This window comes from Eufriesea mexicana, unplaced genomic scaffold, assembly GCF_001483705.2.
Source record: "Eufriesea mexicana isolate 0111107269 unplaced genomic scaffold, ASM148370v2 scaffold474474812, whole genome shotgun sequence".
In the NCBI taxonomy this organism is placed as follows: domain Eukaryota; kingdom Metazoa; phylum Arthropoda; class Insecta; order Hymenoptera; family Apidae; genus Eufriesea; species Eufriesea mexicana.
The window spans coordinates 163,262-180,793 of record NW_016907966.1 but is presented as its reverse complement, the minus strand read 5'-3'; the positions used below and the strand labels follow the sequence as shown (position 1 = coordinate 180,793).

Below are 17,532 nucleotides of genomic sequence, written 5' to 3'. Positions count from 1 at the left end.
ATTTCGAAATTTTTATTGCTAAGTTATAAAAATTAATCTTAAGTCAAGATAATATGCATGTAAAAAGGTTACGCATAGATAACCCGTAACATATACTGATTAACAGTGAGTGTAGAATTTTAAACGCGAGGACAAACTTCTTATTTACATAGTATTACTGCGATAATTGACTACGATTTGGGCCATACTTGGTCAGATATCAAAAGAGGTAGAGTTCTAGAAAGTCCACATTACTTCATTTCTTCATTGAATATAAGTAAGATATGGATACCTGACATAAAATAGTAAGATCCTAGTCAGTACTTTGTTGAAACAAATATATCAATTTGCGAACCCAATTTTAAAAACTTTTGGGGATATAACAATTAGCTAACGTAAAATCTTGATTAAGTAATGGAACAGCACTGTATATCTAGTTTTATATAATTTTTATCTTACACAAGTATAAAATTCTGTATATTACATATTTCATTCAGTGTTAATTAATATGTTATTAAGGGGGTATTTTGGGAATCTGGTCTAAAAAAATCAACCTTCTTAGGACCTTTTTCCAAAAAAATTATGTCTTTTCGATATGAATTTTCGCATACATATTTAATCATATTTACACACATTTACAATTTTTTTATATAAAAATAACAGAAGTTACAGAAGTTTTATAATTTCAGGTAGAGTGTTTTCAAAAATGAGTCTGGGTGACTGACGGGATTTCAGTGTATCTATTGATCAGAAACAAAAAAACCAAAAAACATCTTAATTCATATGAATACAACTATAGCATGAACTATAAAAAAAACAAACTTCAAAAAATAACAAAGTGACTGCACTTTAAAATTTGAGTATTGATTTTTTTTACTTTTTTATCCTTTGTGAACTTAAAAAAACTAGAAAAAGCATTAGATTTTAAAATTCATGGTTAAAAATCTACGTCTAATTTGAAGTCAATCTATCAACTAGAACTCGAGATATCTCGTCAGCCAGTTTAAAAAATATGGTTTCCAGAAATTAGTTCACTGTTTTCATTGAATGTCTGTAACTTCGTTTGTTGTTAAAGGTTCAAATAAATGAACAGACATTTTCGAAAACATATATTTTGAGAAAATATAACAAAAATTGATTTTTTGAAATTAGATTATCAGAATACCCCCTTAATATGATTCTAGATAAAATTACACAATGCATAAAGATGCCACGTCATATAACAAAATTCTTTATCTTCTTTTAAGGCTATATATTTTGAAGCATTAAACTTGCATTCATATAGTACATACGAGTCTCATCAATCAAAATACGTTATGTGTACCGATAATTTACCGTATTTTTTATCGGGATTGGTAGTTAGGGGATTTGGCAGGGGTTCCAAAGCTTTAGGGATACCTACAGGTAGGATTTGACAACAATTTTTATTTCATATATTTAAAAATTTTGAAGTTAAGGAAAAAGAATTTCAAATTGCTTGTACATTGTAAAAGATAGTCTATAATTTTTTAAGACCTTAATTTTTTATAACTTTAAAAAAGTTAAATGTTCTATATCATAAATATTTATTGGTAAAAATATATGAAATATATTTAAAGAATTTAATATCACACATTATATCATTCACTATTTCATATAATTTTGATTTTTAAATATTTTGTGTAAAAAATTAATAATATTCAAAGAATGATATAGTTAAAAGAGAAAATAAACTTTTAAATGATATTTTGCGTGTAATAATACAATTATTTCTTCATAGCAAATCTTGAAGACAAAGCTATAGATAGTTTGCCTAATAATTTTAATACTGGAGTTTATTATGGATGGGCTTGTATAGATGGGAAAGTTCATAAAATGGTTGCAAGTGTTGGTTGGAATCCATTTTATAAAAACGAAAAAAAGACGGTGGTATGAATTTAAATATAAATCATTTAACACCTAATAACATATATAAATTTCAAGTTATTCTTCAATAATATATTATAATTATAGGAAATACATTTATTGCATAAATTTGAAAACGATTTTTATGGAAAACAAATTAAAGCTATTTTCACAGGATATATACGACCAGAAAAAGATTTTACATCTGAAGGTAAATAATAAACTATATTAAACCTAACTTTTCCATTAAATTGCGCTTTTATCATTTTAGAAGAATTAATTAAAGCAATAAAATGTGATATTGCAATTGGCGAAGAACAATTACAGCAACCAAATATGATTCATTATAAGGACAATGTATTTTTGAAATATGATAATATAAGTAGTAAATGATGTTCGCAATCGCGCCCATATTCTGATATTTCTAAATGATTTACAATTTTATTTTAGACATAATTTTCTAATTAAGAATATGTATGATGAGAATATTTTAATTAGAAATAATTAAAATATGTTTACATATTTAATGTGTACACACACACAACACACACACCCACACACACACATATATATACACAAATGTGTAATTATTAGTATTGCTTTTAATATATATGCAATTATGTATTTTATACATTTAAAATAATATTTTTATATATATATAAAACGAAATAAGAAAAAAAGGATAAAAAGAATAATTATCACATTACTGATATTTAAGAAGTGTCTGATGGTGATGAAGTTGGTGGAGGAGGTGGAGGTGGTGGTAAAGGTATCCATGGTATTTTCATTCGTATAGGAACTTGTGGCACTTGTGGCAACCAAGGCATGTTTGCAGTTTGAAATCTTACATTTGGATGACTTTGTAATGTTAAATATCCTGAAGAAACTCTTGGACATGTACTAAAAGGAATTCTAGGATTTAAATATGTTGTAGTACCATCTTGGCTATAATAATTTTGTGGACCATAGAAATTTTGATTAACACTATTAACATGATGATTCATATATTGCATAGATTGTAACGAGTGTGCCCCATACCTATATGGGGCATTATTTTGATACGATTGTGACCATAAATGTTGAGATTGATTTTCAGATTGCATAGAAAAAAATTGTTTATCGACTCGCGAATAAAATCCTTTCTTTGGATTTTGTACATTTCTATTCCATGGATGATTTGACTGCCAACCAGAATTAGGTTCTAAAAATATAAATATTATATAAATTCAATATTGAATAGAGATATTACACAAGAAGCTTACTTGAAACACGTTTCCGTTTGAACGGAATATCTGTTTGATTAGTATTATTTGTTTGTTTTATTTTTAATTGTTCATAATAAATTCGTTCTTCCTCATCATCTGAAAATTCTGGAGGATCATCTGCATGTGCATCAATGCCCTTGATTCTACAATAATTATACATCACTTAGTACAAAGATATAGCTTAAAAATGAACATAATAGTTACTAACTGGATTATTATCATATTTATTATTATCATGTATACATATTTAAACTTACTTCAATAATTCATGTAGAAATACTAAGGAAGTATATTCTGTATTTGGGCAATAATAAACAGTCATTCCCACTTTAATATCACACTCTTTTATATGATTAGAGTTATTGAATCTTACACAATAATGAGGTTCATTAACTTGGCCAAAGACATCAAATATTCTACCTAATGTTCTTTGTCCTTTCTCAACAAATAAAACTGTATCTAAGTTTAATGTTGGTTTACCTGGTTTTGGTTTCACAACTACTAATTGTTCAACCATCCATGCAACCTTAAATTTTAATTCATTCCATTATATTACTCTATATTTAACATTATTTACATAATTTAGGTTGAGAAATACCTCGCCCAATGGATCGCAGAGTATCTCAGGTACACTGATTTTTAAATCTTCAATAGGAGGTAAGTCATCTAATTCATTTTTCATTTCATTATTTCTTTGTCCTTTAACATTATTTGCTTTGCTTTTTCTAAATGCATAAGAAATTGCTTTCAAATTTCATGCAAAAGTAATTTGATATATACAAATTTACAAAAATATATAACTTACTTGGTTGAACTATCATCACTGTCTGATTCATTTGATTCGACTACTATTGAGGAATCATTACTACTAGTGGAATCATCTTCACTATCGCTCTCTTCACTTGATGATGTTAATTTATTTTGTCTATAAATTTGCATCAGACATTTTTCTAAAGGTTTACTTTGATTATTTTCACATTTTGTAGAATCAGAATTACATTCTGTTTCTGAATCAGAATTACCATATTCTATAGCAATGCTAACAAGTGAAGATACTTTAGTATATTCTGTTAGCAGGAAAGAATAAAATTTAATTGGATTTTTAATGAAAATTATAAATAATTATGTTTATAATGAATAAATTTAATACCTTTAGTTTGAGCTGATGGTACTATAGTTTTTTCATGTATTATACAGATGTCGTCATCTTTTTTTTGATTTAAGTTTTCAAGTATAATATTTTTGTTTGTATCCTGGTTTTCACTAGTATTGTTAATAAATATTTCATTTTTTTTAATATTTGAGATTTCACTTGATTTACTTTGTTGTATATTCGAATTATCTTTTTCTTTACAACTTTGTTTAATGTCAATATTATCAACTATAATTATCTCACAATCATCAGTAAGATAACTGTTCTCGTTGATATTAACTTGTACATTTTCCTTGTATGTTGATGAACAATTTTCACTAATATTTGGAATATAATTATTTTTTTCAATATTTAATACACGTTCCTCAATTGTATCACTTGAATTTTCATTTTCTATTATTTTTTCTATTATAACCTCATCCGTATCCATTATAATTTTATATTAATTGTTTGGCTATGATTAACAATTTATAAAAATAAACTTCACTTTACAATCCGTAATAAATATACAAAAAAAAAACAATTCCTTATACAGAATTTCATAAATTTTAAATATGCATATTTATTACTATCAACTGCGTGTATCTAATGCCACATGTCTCATATTAAGATATAGTATGATAATTCTTAAAAGCTATTTTGAAATATTACTTTTATTTTAAAAAGAAAAAGATAAAAAGGAAAATATTATACATTAAAGCGAAATATTCAGTAATTTTCTATATTTTTTAATCCATTTAAAACTGTATAAGTAAAAGATCAATATTTTATAAAATCTTTAATTATTCAAAAGCTTTCTAATATTGTATATTAATAATATAGTCTAAACTTACTTCGCATATGATAATATACAGAATGTCACGTTTAAATGTATACGGTTGAATGTCTCACAAGAGGTTAAAATCATAAACAAAAAATGTTTAATACAAAAATTGTTGTAATGTTATAAGTGATTTCGAAACAAATTTAACAACCTGCTATTTGATGCCATTCCAGGTAATAATTCATAAATTAAAACAACCGAATTTTTCCATTAACGCTTATTACTTAGATAACTGGTACGATTATTAACATTATTAGAAAGCTAGGGCTTTCAACTAACAAGGAGAGTGCAAGTCCTTCGGGTTACTGATTTAGTTGAAACTTTGCAGGTTTCTAGATATCGTCTTGCAGTTTCAGAAAATATATCATTATAGCCGCAACTACTCAATAATTTTTGAAATATTTGCGATTAAAGTTTTATTACTTGCTTAATTACACATTTATTTTCAACATCTTTCAAATTAAGTTGTAGCGTAACGGTGACGATGGACAATTGTTACATTGCAGGAGAGGGGTTCGGTTCTCGTCTATAGTTGGTTTTCCTTCTTCAATCTATTTTTTATTTTATATTCATTTTTCGCCTATGAAAACATTGTAAATTAACAATTGTAAATGAAATTTCTTAATAAAAAAATTTATTTTTTACGCTTTCTTATGCTAATATATATTTATTACAAAATAATAAGAATATTATGCAAGAAAAATACCTTTCTATAGCAATCTTATTTACTACAGGAAATACAAAACCTATCGCTCATGTAAGTATTAATTATTAAATTAAACATTGTATAAGAATGTTGCCTATGATTCCAACTTCGCTGTGCAGCTATAAATGTTCATGAAATAATTACAAAAACTTGGAAATTTATTAATTTTCTACAGTCGAATTGATTTCTAGTATCTAGTTCGAATTAAAATTTTACCGCCTGCGATTAGCACCATCTATGATTTTAGACCTAAAACTCAGAAAAGTAATAGGAACATAGAATAGGCGAGGAAGTCGTCGAACGAGAACATAGATGGCTCTAATATTAGTTTACTAACTCTGGTTATGTACTCCTAATATATTTTAATAAATCAAATCGGTAGTGGAAAATTCACTAATTACTCAATATCTGCTATTAATTTATGAACTTTTATAATTGCATCGTAAAGGCAGATCCTTTAAGAACTTTCTAATATAACTTTCAATATAAATTTGTCCCTAATTAATTAATTATTGATGATTATTCTACGGAGTGTTTGAATTGTTGTCGAAGACGCCATTGGTTTTTCATTAATTACTATCTTCTGCGTAATCAATTAATGAACTTCATGCACACATTATATAAATGATATCCTGGGGCGTCTTCACATATCACTTTTATTCACATTTTGATTCTAGTTTCGTTTAGTATTAAATATTTTCACGGACGATCGTGATGGTCGTCGTTACGAAATCATAGACGCCATGAAACAAAAATTATTAACTTACAATTTAGAGTTAAATTCTTTACGAAAATTATATAAGAATGTTGCCTGAAGTTCCAGCTTTGCAATGAAATTATAAAAGTTCATAAATTAATTACGGAAATTGAGTAATTTATTAACTTTTCTCTTTCGGAGCCCTTCTATCCTTTTCTATCCTGTCTCTATCCTTGTCTGCCACGTGACGAGCTCTTCGACGACTTCCTCGCCTATTCTATGTTCCTATTACTTTTCTGAGTTTTAGGTCCAAAATCATAGATGGTGCTAATCGCAGGCGGTAAAATTTTAATTCGAACTAGATACTAGAAATCAATTCGACAGTAGAAAATTAATAAATTTCCAAGTTTTTGTAATTATTTCATGAACATTTATAGCTGCACAGCAAAGTTGGAATCATAGGCAACATTCTTATACAATGTTTAATTTAATAATTAATACTTACATGAGCGATAGGTTTTGTATTTCCTGTAGTAAATAAGATTGCTATAGAAAGGTATTTTTCTTGCATAATATTCTTATTATTTTGTAATAAATATATATTAGCATAAGAAAGCGTAAAAAATAAATTTTTTTATTAAGAAATTTCATTTACAATTGTTAATTTACAATGTTTTCATAGGCGAAAAATGAATATAAAATAAAAAATAGATTGAAGAAGGAAAACCAACTATAGACGAGAACCGAATCCCTCTCCTGCAATGTAACAATTGTCCATCGTCACCGTTACGCTACAACTTAATTTGAAAAATGCTGAAAATAAATGTGTAGTTACCCAAGTAATAAAACTTTAATCGCAAATATTTCAAAAATTATTGAGTAGTTGCGGCTATAATGATATATTTTCTGAAACTGCAGGACGATATCTACAAACTTGCAAAGTTTCAACTAAATCGGTGACCCAAAGGACTTGCACTCTCCTTGTAAGTTTGTTGATTAACACGGTTTTCTTGCACCTTATAATACTCGGTTCAAATAATTATTTGTTAAATTTACTACGACTGTTTAAAATAACTGGTTGTTGTAGATGAACAATTTCAATAGCAATAGAATAGGAAAAAATATTGAAAAGTTGATTTTATGTATATTATAAGAGAAGTCATGAATTTATATGACGAAAATGAAAATATCAAATGTAGAATTTTTAATCAAAAGTTTAAAAATAATTGTTGAGATAATGATATGTTAACATATGTCTTTAGACAGGGAAAAGTTTTTAAAAAGATTACAAATGCATATTTTTTATGTTGGTGGCCACATTGAAGAATAATGTGCATGAAAATATTATTAATAAGTTTATGTTATTAAAAGTTTGATGGTTGATAATAAAAATTAAAAATGATCATGTGGAATAATGATTAAGTATAACACCAAGTTCATTTAGTTGAAACCTAAAATAAATTTAAATCAGATTAGATGATCTGACACAGCTAGATAGCATAGGCATACATATGAGATTTAATTCATGGACACCCCTTAATTATTGGAAAACCGACTACTATAATTTATGAATTATTACATGGAATGGCATCACACAGTGGGTTATTGAATTTATTTCTAAATCTACTATTATAATATCATTAAAAAAATATATGGTTCTATTAAAAAAAAATTAACATGATCTTAAAATCTCTTCTGCTAATACACACAAAAAAAAATTATTAATGCCATGCAATGTGTTCCATCATCCAAATTTTGTAAAAACGTATCTTTTTTTTAACTTTTGCTCTTTGTGAGATATCTGTTATATACACTTAAATGAGATACATTGTATAAATCATAACTTATTTTTATTAATGTATAATTAATATTTAAAAAATATGTGATATATTATATTTTATTCTCTTGTGATTACATTTACAATTGTTTGAATAATCTTTTTCCCACTTTGATGATTTAAAAGATTTAAAAGGGGTTCCTTCATTTTTTGTTCCAATAGTTTGATTAATTCCATCCTCATTCTTTGTAAAAGTTGAGCCACCTAAGATGAAAAATATATTTATAATATACTTAAAATTTTTATTTTAATTTTCATAAAAATTAATAACCTTACCCTATGTGATTCAACACTAAATAAAATCCATCCATCTTCCAGTGATACAACAAATATCCCATTATATAATTCTATTTTTAATTCATAATCAGAAAACAATATTAATGGTAGAATCGGTACCATTGATACTTCTTTAATAAATATTTTACTTGTCTTAACCTTTTCTTGAAATACTAGATATGGACTAGCAAAATAACCAATATGAAAATTGACAGAGGATGGATGGATACTGACAAAACCATCATTTTTAGTCTGAAATCTAAGTTCCTCAGGTTTTGGCTGTATTGGAATTGCTCCAGCAGACTGAACTTGAAAGGATTTTTCTGGTGTAAGAACTTTTACCACATTAGGGTATAAAGCTGCACAAAGTAAACCTTGAAGAAGTTTGTAATTATCATTATTAATATTGAGTTCAAATCCAGTAATTTCCAGAATCTTATCAACATTTGGTTGTCGTTTGGGTAAATTAATAGGGACAAAACCAATTGAAACTAATAATTCTAATAATTGATATTTTATATCTGCCAAAGTGTATAGAGTATGCACAGACAGATAATTTTGATTTGCAAATGCTTGACCTGCCCTATTGTTGTGCATATGTACTTCCAACCATTTCTGTAAAGAGAACATGATATCTCCTTATATTATAATTATGTTTTATATTATTTATGTTTATACCTTTACCTTGTATGCTTTGAGAATAGTTAGCTGATCAGAATTAGCAGTAAAAAATTCTTTTTTTGCATCAATTTCATGTCTTTTTTCAAAAGGTATAATAAATGGATTTTTATGCGATAAACAAGCTGCTATAGTAAGTGCTGAATCAAGACAACAAAAAATTGTACCAAACAATATTAATTTTCCAATTCGAACATTTACAGGTAGTGTTGCAAGATGGTGGCCTAATGGTGTTAATGTACATTCAGAATTAAATGCTCTAACATCTTGTAAACGTTTAATTGCACTACAAATATTTTCTTCTGTTGGTGGCTCCAACATTTTGCCTAAATAAAAAAAATGATAATAGACATTAGAAAAGTAACTAAAAATATAGAAAAGTTGTTACTACCTAAAACTTTATACAAGTCAACATATTTTCCTGTATGCAATAGTTGAATACGTAATAATAGTGGTTCTAAAGGAATTCGTAATATTTCAGGTATTGGTTGCGCTGAGAAGTGGTATTTGAATCTAAAAAAAATTTTTAAATTGTATAAATATTTTGAAAAATTATTTGGAGAACATTTATACATACTTGTACGAGGTATATAGATGAATGCATACTCCAGGCATAACACGTCCAGCACGACCTTTCCTTTGTAATGCATTTGCACGTGATACCCAACACATCTCTAAACTTTCCATATTTTGGTTTGAATTAAACCTAGTCTCTTTCATCTTTCCACTATCAATTACAAAAACACAATCATCTATTGTAATAGATGTTTCAGCTAAATTTGTGCTTAATACAATTTTTCTAATATCTTTACACTTTTTAAAAACTAAATTTTGTTCTTCATTAGATAAAGATGAGTGTAAAGGTATGATAATAAATTTTCCAGTCTTTGGTGTGAGATATTTATTGTCATTTAATCGATTTTTCAATGTAATAATTTCAGCAAATCCAGGTAAAAATACCTAAAAGTATAACATTACTTTAAACATATATTATTTCAATAATAAACAAAAGAAAAAAGGAAAAAAGGAAAAAACGAAGAAAGAAAATGTACTTACTAAAATTGACCCTGTTTTGGGGTAATTATGTTCACCAAAAGTAATCCATTCTAATATTGTCTCTATGAGTTCAAAATTAATTTTATCATGATCCATAACATATAAATTTTTGTGTGTTTGTTTACTATAGCCATGGTATCTACTGACAATTTGCATTAATGATAAATTTTGATCTTGGATAGATTCTTTAGGTGTAGCAGCAGACAAGCCTTCAACTTCTGCAGTTTCTAAGTCAATTTGGAGTTGTTCCCAATCACCTTTAATTTTACGCGTAAATTTTGAATTTTCTTCTAGAACATAATTTGTCCTTTCAAATATATCTTCCAAAAAAATTTGTTCTACAGAAAACGTTTTTCCTGGAATAGACAAAATAGGAGCTCCTTCAAAGTATGAAGAGAAGATTTCACTTTTAAGTGTTGCACTCATAAGTATTATTTTCAGATTTGATCTTTTGGGCAGTAATTCTTTTAAAAGCATCAATAGGAAATCACTAAAAATATTAAAATAGTTAAATCAAAATAGACGAATAAATAAGTTAAATAATTTACCTTTCAGCACTTCTTTCATGGACTTCATCTACAATAATATGTGTAACATCTGTTAGTTCTGGATTTAGTGAAAATCTTTGCAATAAGATTCCAGTTGTACAAAATGTTAACCTAGTTTTATTGGAAATTTTGCTTTCTAATCGTATTTGGTATCCTACTGTATCACCCGTGTGTTCATTTCTTTCCGTTGCAACTCTTTCTGCTACGCCTATTGCACTTATTCTTCGTGGCTGTGTACATATAATGTTAATATGTTCTTTGGATTCAGATCTATTAAGAATCCAATCATCTAATAAAAACTGTGGTACCTGAAAAATTATAGTTTTTTATATTATTTCATTATTTGAATTTATTATTTTTTTTTAATTAAGTTCATAACTTATTTAATTACCTGTGTACTTTTACCACATCCTGTTTCACCTGAAATTATAATAACTTGATTTTTATGTACTATTTCTAAAATTTCATCCATTTTTAACCAAGCAGGTAACATTTCTCTAGTTTCTTTCATCTTTCTATATTTAGGATTTGTTTGTTTTTCTTTAAAATTTTTTACAATTAAATCATCTTCTTTTAATATTTCTTCCTGACTAACATTATTTCTGCTTTTTCTATGAACAGATCCTAATTCATGATGTGTAGCAACATTTGTGTCACCTTCACCTTCTAAATGTTTTTGGAATAATAATTCATTTTGATCTAAAAATTGTTCTTTATTTTCTTGTAGATATTCTTTTATATCATATTCATTTTCCAAGAGAGATATTATTGGAAAAATAGAAGGTGATCCATCTACAGATATCAATAGTGCTTCATTGTACAACCTTCTTCCTATTCTTAAACAATTTATACTTGGAAATGTACCATCATTTTTATAAAAATAAAAATAAGGTGGTTCATAAGGATATTTACAACCTAATGAAATATTAAAAAAACAAAATATGATAACAAATATAATTCATACATTAATTGCATAATATTTTGTATTATAAATAGTTATAATACCTTCAGGAAATCTTATCTCTAAGGTAAAATATGGATCCTCTCTGTCAGGTATTTTTAATACCTGTGGTTGTTGATGTAAAAATTTACATTTATGTCCAAATCTACATTTTTTATGAATAAATAATCTACAAACTTCTCGCTCCTTTTCTTTTTCTTGTTTTTGTTTAATCTTGTGAATTTTTTGTTCTATCTCATCATTTTTTACTAAATAATCTAACTTGAGATTTACAATCCAAATTTGATTCTTTATTTTTTCAATAAACATGTCTTCATAAATAGATTCAAGAGCTTCTTTCTCTTCATTCTTTCTTTCTGATAAATCTAATGTATCAATGTCATTGGGTATCTTGTTTCTTACTATATATTCCAATTTATAATATTTATAAAATAGTACTTCTAAAGCTTTTCCTACATCACCTTTTGTATGTAGCAATGCCTCAATGCAATGTGATTGATGAAAACTTAAAAAAAACATATCTTTATTTATAAATGTTTTATATTTAAAATTTAATTACTTACCCATAACTTTCAAGTTTAGATGTTGCAAATTGTCTAGTAATTTGTTCATCAGTTTTTGGTGTATTTTCCTTAGAAGAATAATCAACAATTCCTTTAATAACTAAATTGCCTCTTTCTATCCAATACTGATTGCCTAAATTGGATCTTTTATTTTTAAATTCTGATGCATCAGAAAGTTTAAAACTCTGTCAAAAAACTATATTACTTTCTAATAATACATTTTATAAATATATATGTGTATAATATAAAATAAACAAGTTCATAACAATGTCTATAAATACATACAGAACCATATATGTGTTTTAAAGTATCATATAGTTGACATTCAGATTCTTCTGATATTCTTAAGGTTTGTAGTTCTGCTTTAAGTTTGTTTGAAATATGTAGGTTATTACTATTACTTTTATTCTTCAGTGATACATTCCTATAAAATACATGTATTTTTAAAACTTAAAATATAATTTTGAAATATATAAAAAGAATTTGTTGTATAATAATTATATTTAATATTTCAAATTATTGAGTTTGGAAAAATAACATTTTTTCTAATAGTGTAATTTTTTAATTATTTTTCTTTTATTACAATAGTTCTATTATAATGCATTAGAGGTTAAATTGTTTACTTACGTGCTGCTTCTTTCCACATGTTTTTCTTCTAATATAATGTCTTTCATTAATTCAGTGGTGGTATGATCCATCTTTGTAAGTTATAAATAATTTCGTTTTATATAAATTACTTTAAACAATATTTTTAATTAAATTTTGCAATATCCGAAAAAAATTAAAGTTAAGAAATAGTGAATGTATAAGCAGTGACAGATAGAAACATACACTCCGCGACAAAAAAATAGGACACTGTATTAGTTTGTTAAATTTTCGAAAGTTAAGTCCATGATAACAATTCTCGTGTTACATATTACTTTTCAATTATTCAAAGAATGCTTATCTTACAAATGAAGTTTATTATATTACTCTCTGTATTACCGACAGTTAAAAATGAAAAAATCAATGGTAACCACTGTGTCAAAAGAATAGATGCTTAAAAATATCTGTTTTTGTGTGGAGTGTATGAATGAATTTATATGCCATTATGTATTACCAGCAATTTTATTGGATGCATTATATTGCTTTAACTAATAAGATATCAAAATTAAGTTTTTTAAAAAGTCATTAATTGTTTTATTGCTTCTGTAAATGATATTAACAAATTAAAAATATAAAATATAAATTTATTAATTATAGGTATTATTTAAATAACTCATAATTTACTTTTCAATTTGATAAATAATAGCTTTATTGTAACCATAAAGCAGTACGAAATTTCCGCGAGGATGCCATTGTGCATCTAATATTGTAATATTTCGGGAAATTGGTATGCAACTTGCATTGTGCGGTGTCCATTCAAATATATGCGTGCACTCGCAAAATATTAGAAGATGAGCGCGTGTAGGATTCCATCTTGCAGCTAATTAAGAATTGTTTAATATAACTTAATTATAGAAAAAATATATTACTTATATAAAAAAAAATATATTATCAAAATACTCACCTCTAATAGTATTTTCAAGAAGTAAATAATCAAAATAATCGTCGATAATATTCCATATCCACAATGTTGAAGGATAAAGTTGATGTTTTATAACTAAATATTGTCCACAAGAGCTAAACTCTAAAATGTCAAACTTAGCTATTGATACTCTCTCGATATTGTTTTTCCTGTCAATCTTGATATTTATTGGACGTTCAGATTTCTCTTCCACTATAAATATCAATTTTTTAATATCAGTAATACTTATATAAATTTTGTAAAATAAAGTACCTACAAGTATGCTTATTGTAACAGGTTGTATTTTTATTAGAAAATTTTGATTGAATTATACGTTCTTCATATACTTTATTTAAATAATTTTCTTTGATTATAGGTTCAAGACATAATTGTAAAAGCGGTTTCCACGTCACATGATTTAATAATACGATCTAAAACATAAATATTTGCATTGAAATATCACTATGAAAAAAATTATAATAGGATGGAAACACAGTCGATTTAAAAAATATGTGAAATTATACCATTTCATTAAATCCTGTTATAGCTAATAATTGTCCACTGGGCATCCATGTTACATTTTCGATTCCTTTTAAATTTTTATAATTAGTGTATTCCATTTGCAATAAATTTATAGTTTGGGCAGGATAGAATACTGTAATATCTTTTTCTAATATGTTTGAATAAATAATTAGTTTTGTGTCATCGCTGAAGGAAGACCATATACATAATAATTCGCTATTCGGAGACCAGCATATTCCATCAATACTACTTAAACGTCCACATATTAATTTCTAGAATTTAGATATTTCAATATTATATTGTTAAGTATAAATGCAAAAGGATATTATAAAGTTTTTACATTTTTTTGTTTATTTTGATAACAAACTGCTCAACCTTTATACAAGAAGAAATGTTTTATTAAAAGTAAGTTAAAAGGATTGCAAAGTTTGAATGTAAGAAAATTGGCGGTAAAAATAGGGATCAAACTAACATCTAGTAACTTTCGTGTTTAATATGTATAGTTTTTAAAGCGAAGACTATGTACACGGTGCAAATGCATGTAACTTTCGAGGTTAAGTTAGTGTTTTGATAATCAGTTTACACACAATCAATAATTAAAAGTAAGATATGACAACTTATATATCATGTGCTTGCAATCAAGTTCCACATTCAGCTGATTGGGGAAAAAATGGATTGATTTGTTTTGCAGCATGTCATGCAGTTGCAATTTATGATCCATATATTTCAAAAATTGGTAAAGTAACAAACACACTTCATCGACACAAAGATCGTATTAATACTGTACGATGGATCAGACGAAAAAATTTAAAAGCCGAAAGAGAACTACTGTCAAGCTCAGTAGATGGAACAGCTATTATTTGGAGCAAAAGAAATGAACTCTTTATATGTAGCTCTATTATAGAAGTTGGTGATATCATCACATTTAGTAACTCATTATATATTTCTGATCACGATTTTATAAATGATGAAATATTGTTTAAATTATTAATATGTACTGGATCAATTAAGGGTGATTTAAAAATATGGTTGAGAGATATTGATGGTAATATAAAATGTTTAGAGACACTTACATTTGGTAGAAAACTACCAATAGAAGCTTGTTTTTCTTTCTTGCCAAATACAGATTTACCATTTTTGGCTATTGCAACAGAAAATTCAACAATTGAATTATATGTAACTAATTCTAATGTTGTAGAAAAATTACATTTTATAAAAGTTCAAACTTTAATTGGTCATGAAGATTGGATACGATGTATGGACTTTAATTGCAATATAGATAATAGTATCTTACTTGCAAGTGGATCTCAAGACGCCATGATACGATTATGGAAAATTTCTGCATATAATATAGAATTCTCAAATGATGAATTACATCAAAAGCAACAAATGTTTATGGTTAATGGCACAAAGTATAATATTACTTTAGAATCTGTTCTTTGTGGCCATGAAGGTTGGATTTATGGTGTACACTGGTTACAATTGAATAATAAGGATAGAATTTTAAGATTACTATCTTGCTCATTAGATAAATCTATGATTATATGGGAACCAGATAAAGTAACTGGAATTTGGTTAGAAAAAGTAAGAGTAGGTGAAGTTGGCGGTAATTCAATGGGCTTTTATGGTTGTAAATTTAGTGATAATGGATTAAATATATTAGCACATGGTTACCAAGGATCATTTCATATTTGGGAATACTCAAACAGCATAAAAAATTGGATTCCTAAATCTGTACCAAGTGGTCACTTTGCTGAAGTGGTTGATCTTTGCTGGGATCCAAATGGAAGGTTGATATTCAAAATTATAAGTATGATTCATTAAAAAAGCTATACAATTTTTATATTGTATTACAGGTTTCTCATTACTGCAAGTATAGATCAAACAACAAGAATCCATGCACCTTGGAAAAATGAAATAGAATTTTGGCATGAAGTTGGACGACCACAAATCCATGGATATAATATGTCTTGTTTAGTTATGTTGACTCCATATATGTTTGCTTCAGGAGCAGAAGAAAAAGTTATTCGTATATTTACAGCACCAGCAACATTTAAGAACTGTTTAATAAAAATTGCCAATGTTGATGATTTTAAAGATGTGGTACCTGACAGTGCATCTGTACCTGCTCTTGGATTAACAAATAAAGCAATATTTAATAATATAAAAATTGAAAATATTGAAACTAGTGACTTTAAAGATGAGGATTATATTCCTCCTATGGAAGAAGAGTTAATGCAAAATACACTATGGCCAGAATTACAAAAACTTTATGGTCATGGATATGAAATATTCTCTATAACTGCCAGACATGATGGGTCATTATTGGCAACTGCGTGTAAATCAACATCTCCTGAACATTCTGCAATATTATTATGGAGTACAAATTCATGGACTCAAGTTCAAAAACTTCTATCTCATCAATTAACAGTAACACAAATGGAATTTTCACCCAATGACAAATATCTACTATCTGTTTCTAGAGATAGAAGATGGTCATTATTTGAATATAAAGATAACATGTACATCTTAATTGCAATTAGTCTAAAAAAGGATAATCTCCACACACGTATAATATGGTGTTGTTCATGGACATATGATTCATCTTTCTTTGCAACTGGTTCCAGGGATGGAAAAATTGGAATTTGGAATCCAAACTTTACAAATGATAAAATTGTTCCAGCTACAAGTTTGGATGTAAAAAATTCTGTTACAGCACTTGCATTTTCATTACAAAGTATTTCTCAGTGTTCATATATTTTAGCAATAGGATTTGAAACTGGATATATAGAAATACATAAATTGAAAATGCTTTTTAATAATTTTGAATGGGAAAAATATATAGTATATGATTCTTCTCAAGCACATCATTTAACTGTTAAAAGGCTTAAATTTCGGCCACATAAAAGATATTTTAATAATTTGCAACTAGCAAGCTGTGGATCTGATCATACTGTTAAAATATATAATATAAATCTTTGTAAATAAAAGAACTTGTAAAATATTTATTATATTATAAAATATAAAATTGGACTTTA

The 17,532-nt window shown here is 26.7% G+C and overlaps 5 protein-coding genes across 5 annotated transcripts; 2 read left to right on the top strand and 3 right to left on the bottom strand.

The window, feature by feature from the left end:
- The first annotated feature begins 130 nt into the window (after nucleotides 1–130).
- Nucleotides 131–2,332, top strand: Rfk (Riboflavin kinase). Its single transcript, XM_017902708.1, has 5 exons — nucleotides 131–256; nucleotides 1,227–1,383; nucleotides 1,739–1,887; nucleotides 1,972–2,074; nucleotides 2,135–2,332. Exons 2-5 carry the CDS (start codon nucleotides 1,296–1,298, stop codon nucleotides 2,254–2,256), a joined length of 462 nt encoding a protein of 153 aa, XP_017758197.1. The 5' UTR covers nucleotides 131–256; nucleotides 1,227–1,295; the 3' UTR covers nucleotides 2,257–2,332.
- A 244-nt stretch (nucleotides 2,333–2,576) lies between these two features.
- LOC108549303 (H/ACA ribonucleoprotein complex non-core subunit NAF1) lies at nucleotides 2,577–4,711 on the bottom strand. Its single transcript, XM_017902624.1, has 6 exons — nucleotides 4,279–4,711; nucleotides 3,934–4,195; nucleotides 3,727–3,853; nucleotides 3,386–3,654; nucleotides 3,126–3,271; nucleotides 2,577–3,064 (listed from the first exon to the last, which is right to left on the bottom strand). Exons 1-6 carry the CDS (start codon nucleotides 4,709–4,711, stop codon nucleotides 2,577–2,579), a joined length of 1,725 nt encoding a protein of 574 aa, XP_017758113.1.
- Nucleotides 4,712–8,404: 3,693 nt separating this feature from the next.
- LOC108549564 (putative ATP-dependent RNA helicase DHX57) lies at nucleotides 8,405–13,309 on the bottom strand. The gene is made up of 12 exons (XM_017902997.1): nucleotides 13,054–13,309; nucleotides 12,712–12,850; nucleotides 12,427–12,611; nucleotides 11,908–12,368; nucleotides 11,294–11,817; nucleotides 10,903–11,210; nucleotides 10,355–10,844; nucleotides 9,876–10,258; nucleotides 9,690–9,811; nucleotides 9,305–9,624; nucleotides 8,621–9,235; nucleotides 8,405–8,548 (listed from the first exon to the last, which is right to left on the bottom strand). The coding sequence occupies exons 1-12, from the start codon at nucleotides 13,122–13,124 to the stop codon at nucleotides 8,405–8,407; spliced, it is 3,762 nt and encodes a 1,253-aa protein (XP_017758486.1). The 5' UTR covers nucleotides 13,125–13,309.
- A 250-nt stretch (nucleotides 13,310–13,559) lies between these two features.
- LOC108548750 (uncharacterized) lies at nucleotides 13,560–14,541 on the bottom strand. Its single transcript, XM_017901845.1, has 5 exons — nucleotides 14,497–14,541; nucleotides 14,250–14,403; nucleotides 13,976–14,185; nucleotides 13,696–13,891; nucleotides 13,560–13,614 (listed from the first exon to the last, which is right to left on the bottom strand). The coding sequence occupies exons 1-5, from the start codon at nucleotides 14,539–14,541 to the stop codon at nucleotides 13,560–13,562; spliced, it is 660 nt and encodes a 219-aa protein (XP_017757334.1).
- Nucleotides 14,542–14,858: 317 nt separating this feature from the next.
- Elp2 (elongator complex protein 2) lies at nucleotides 14,859–17,470 on the top strand (the record flags this gene model as incomplete). Its single annotated transcript, XM_017901834.1, has 2 exons — nucleotides 14,859–16,284; nucleotides 16,351–17,470. Coding segments are annotated over exons 1-2 (2,301 nt in total), but the record flags the coding sequence as incomplete, so codon positions are not given.
- Nucleotides 17,471–17,532: the final 62 nt, after the last annotated feature.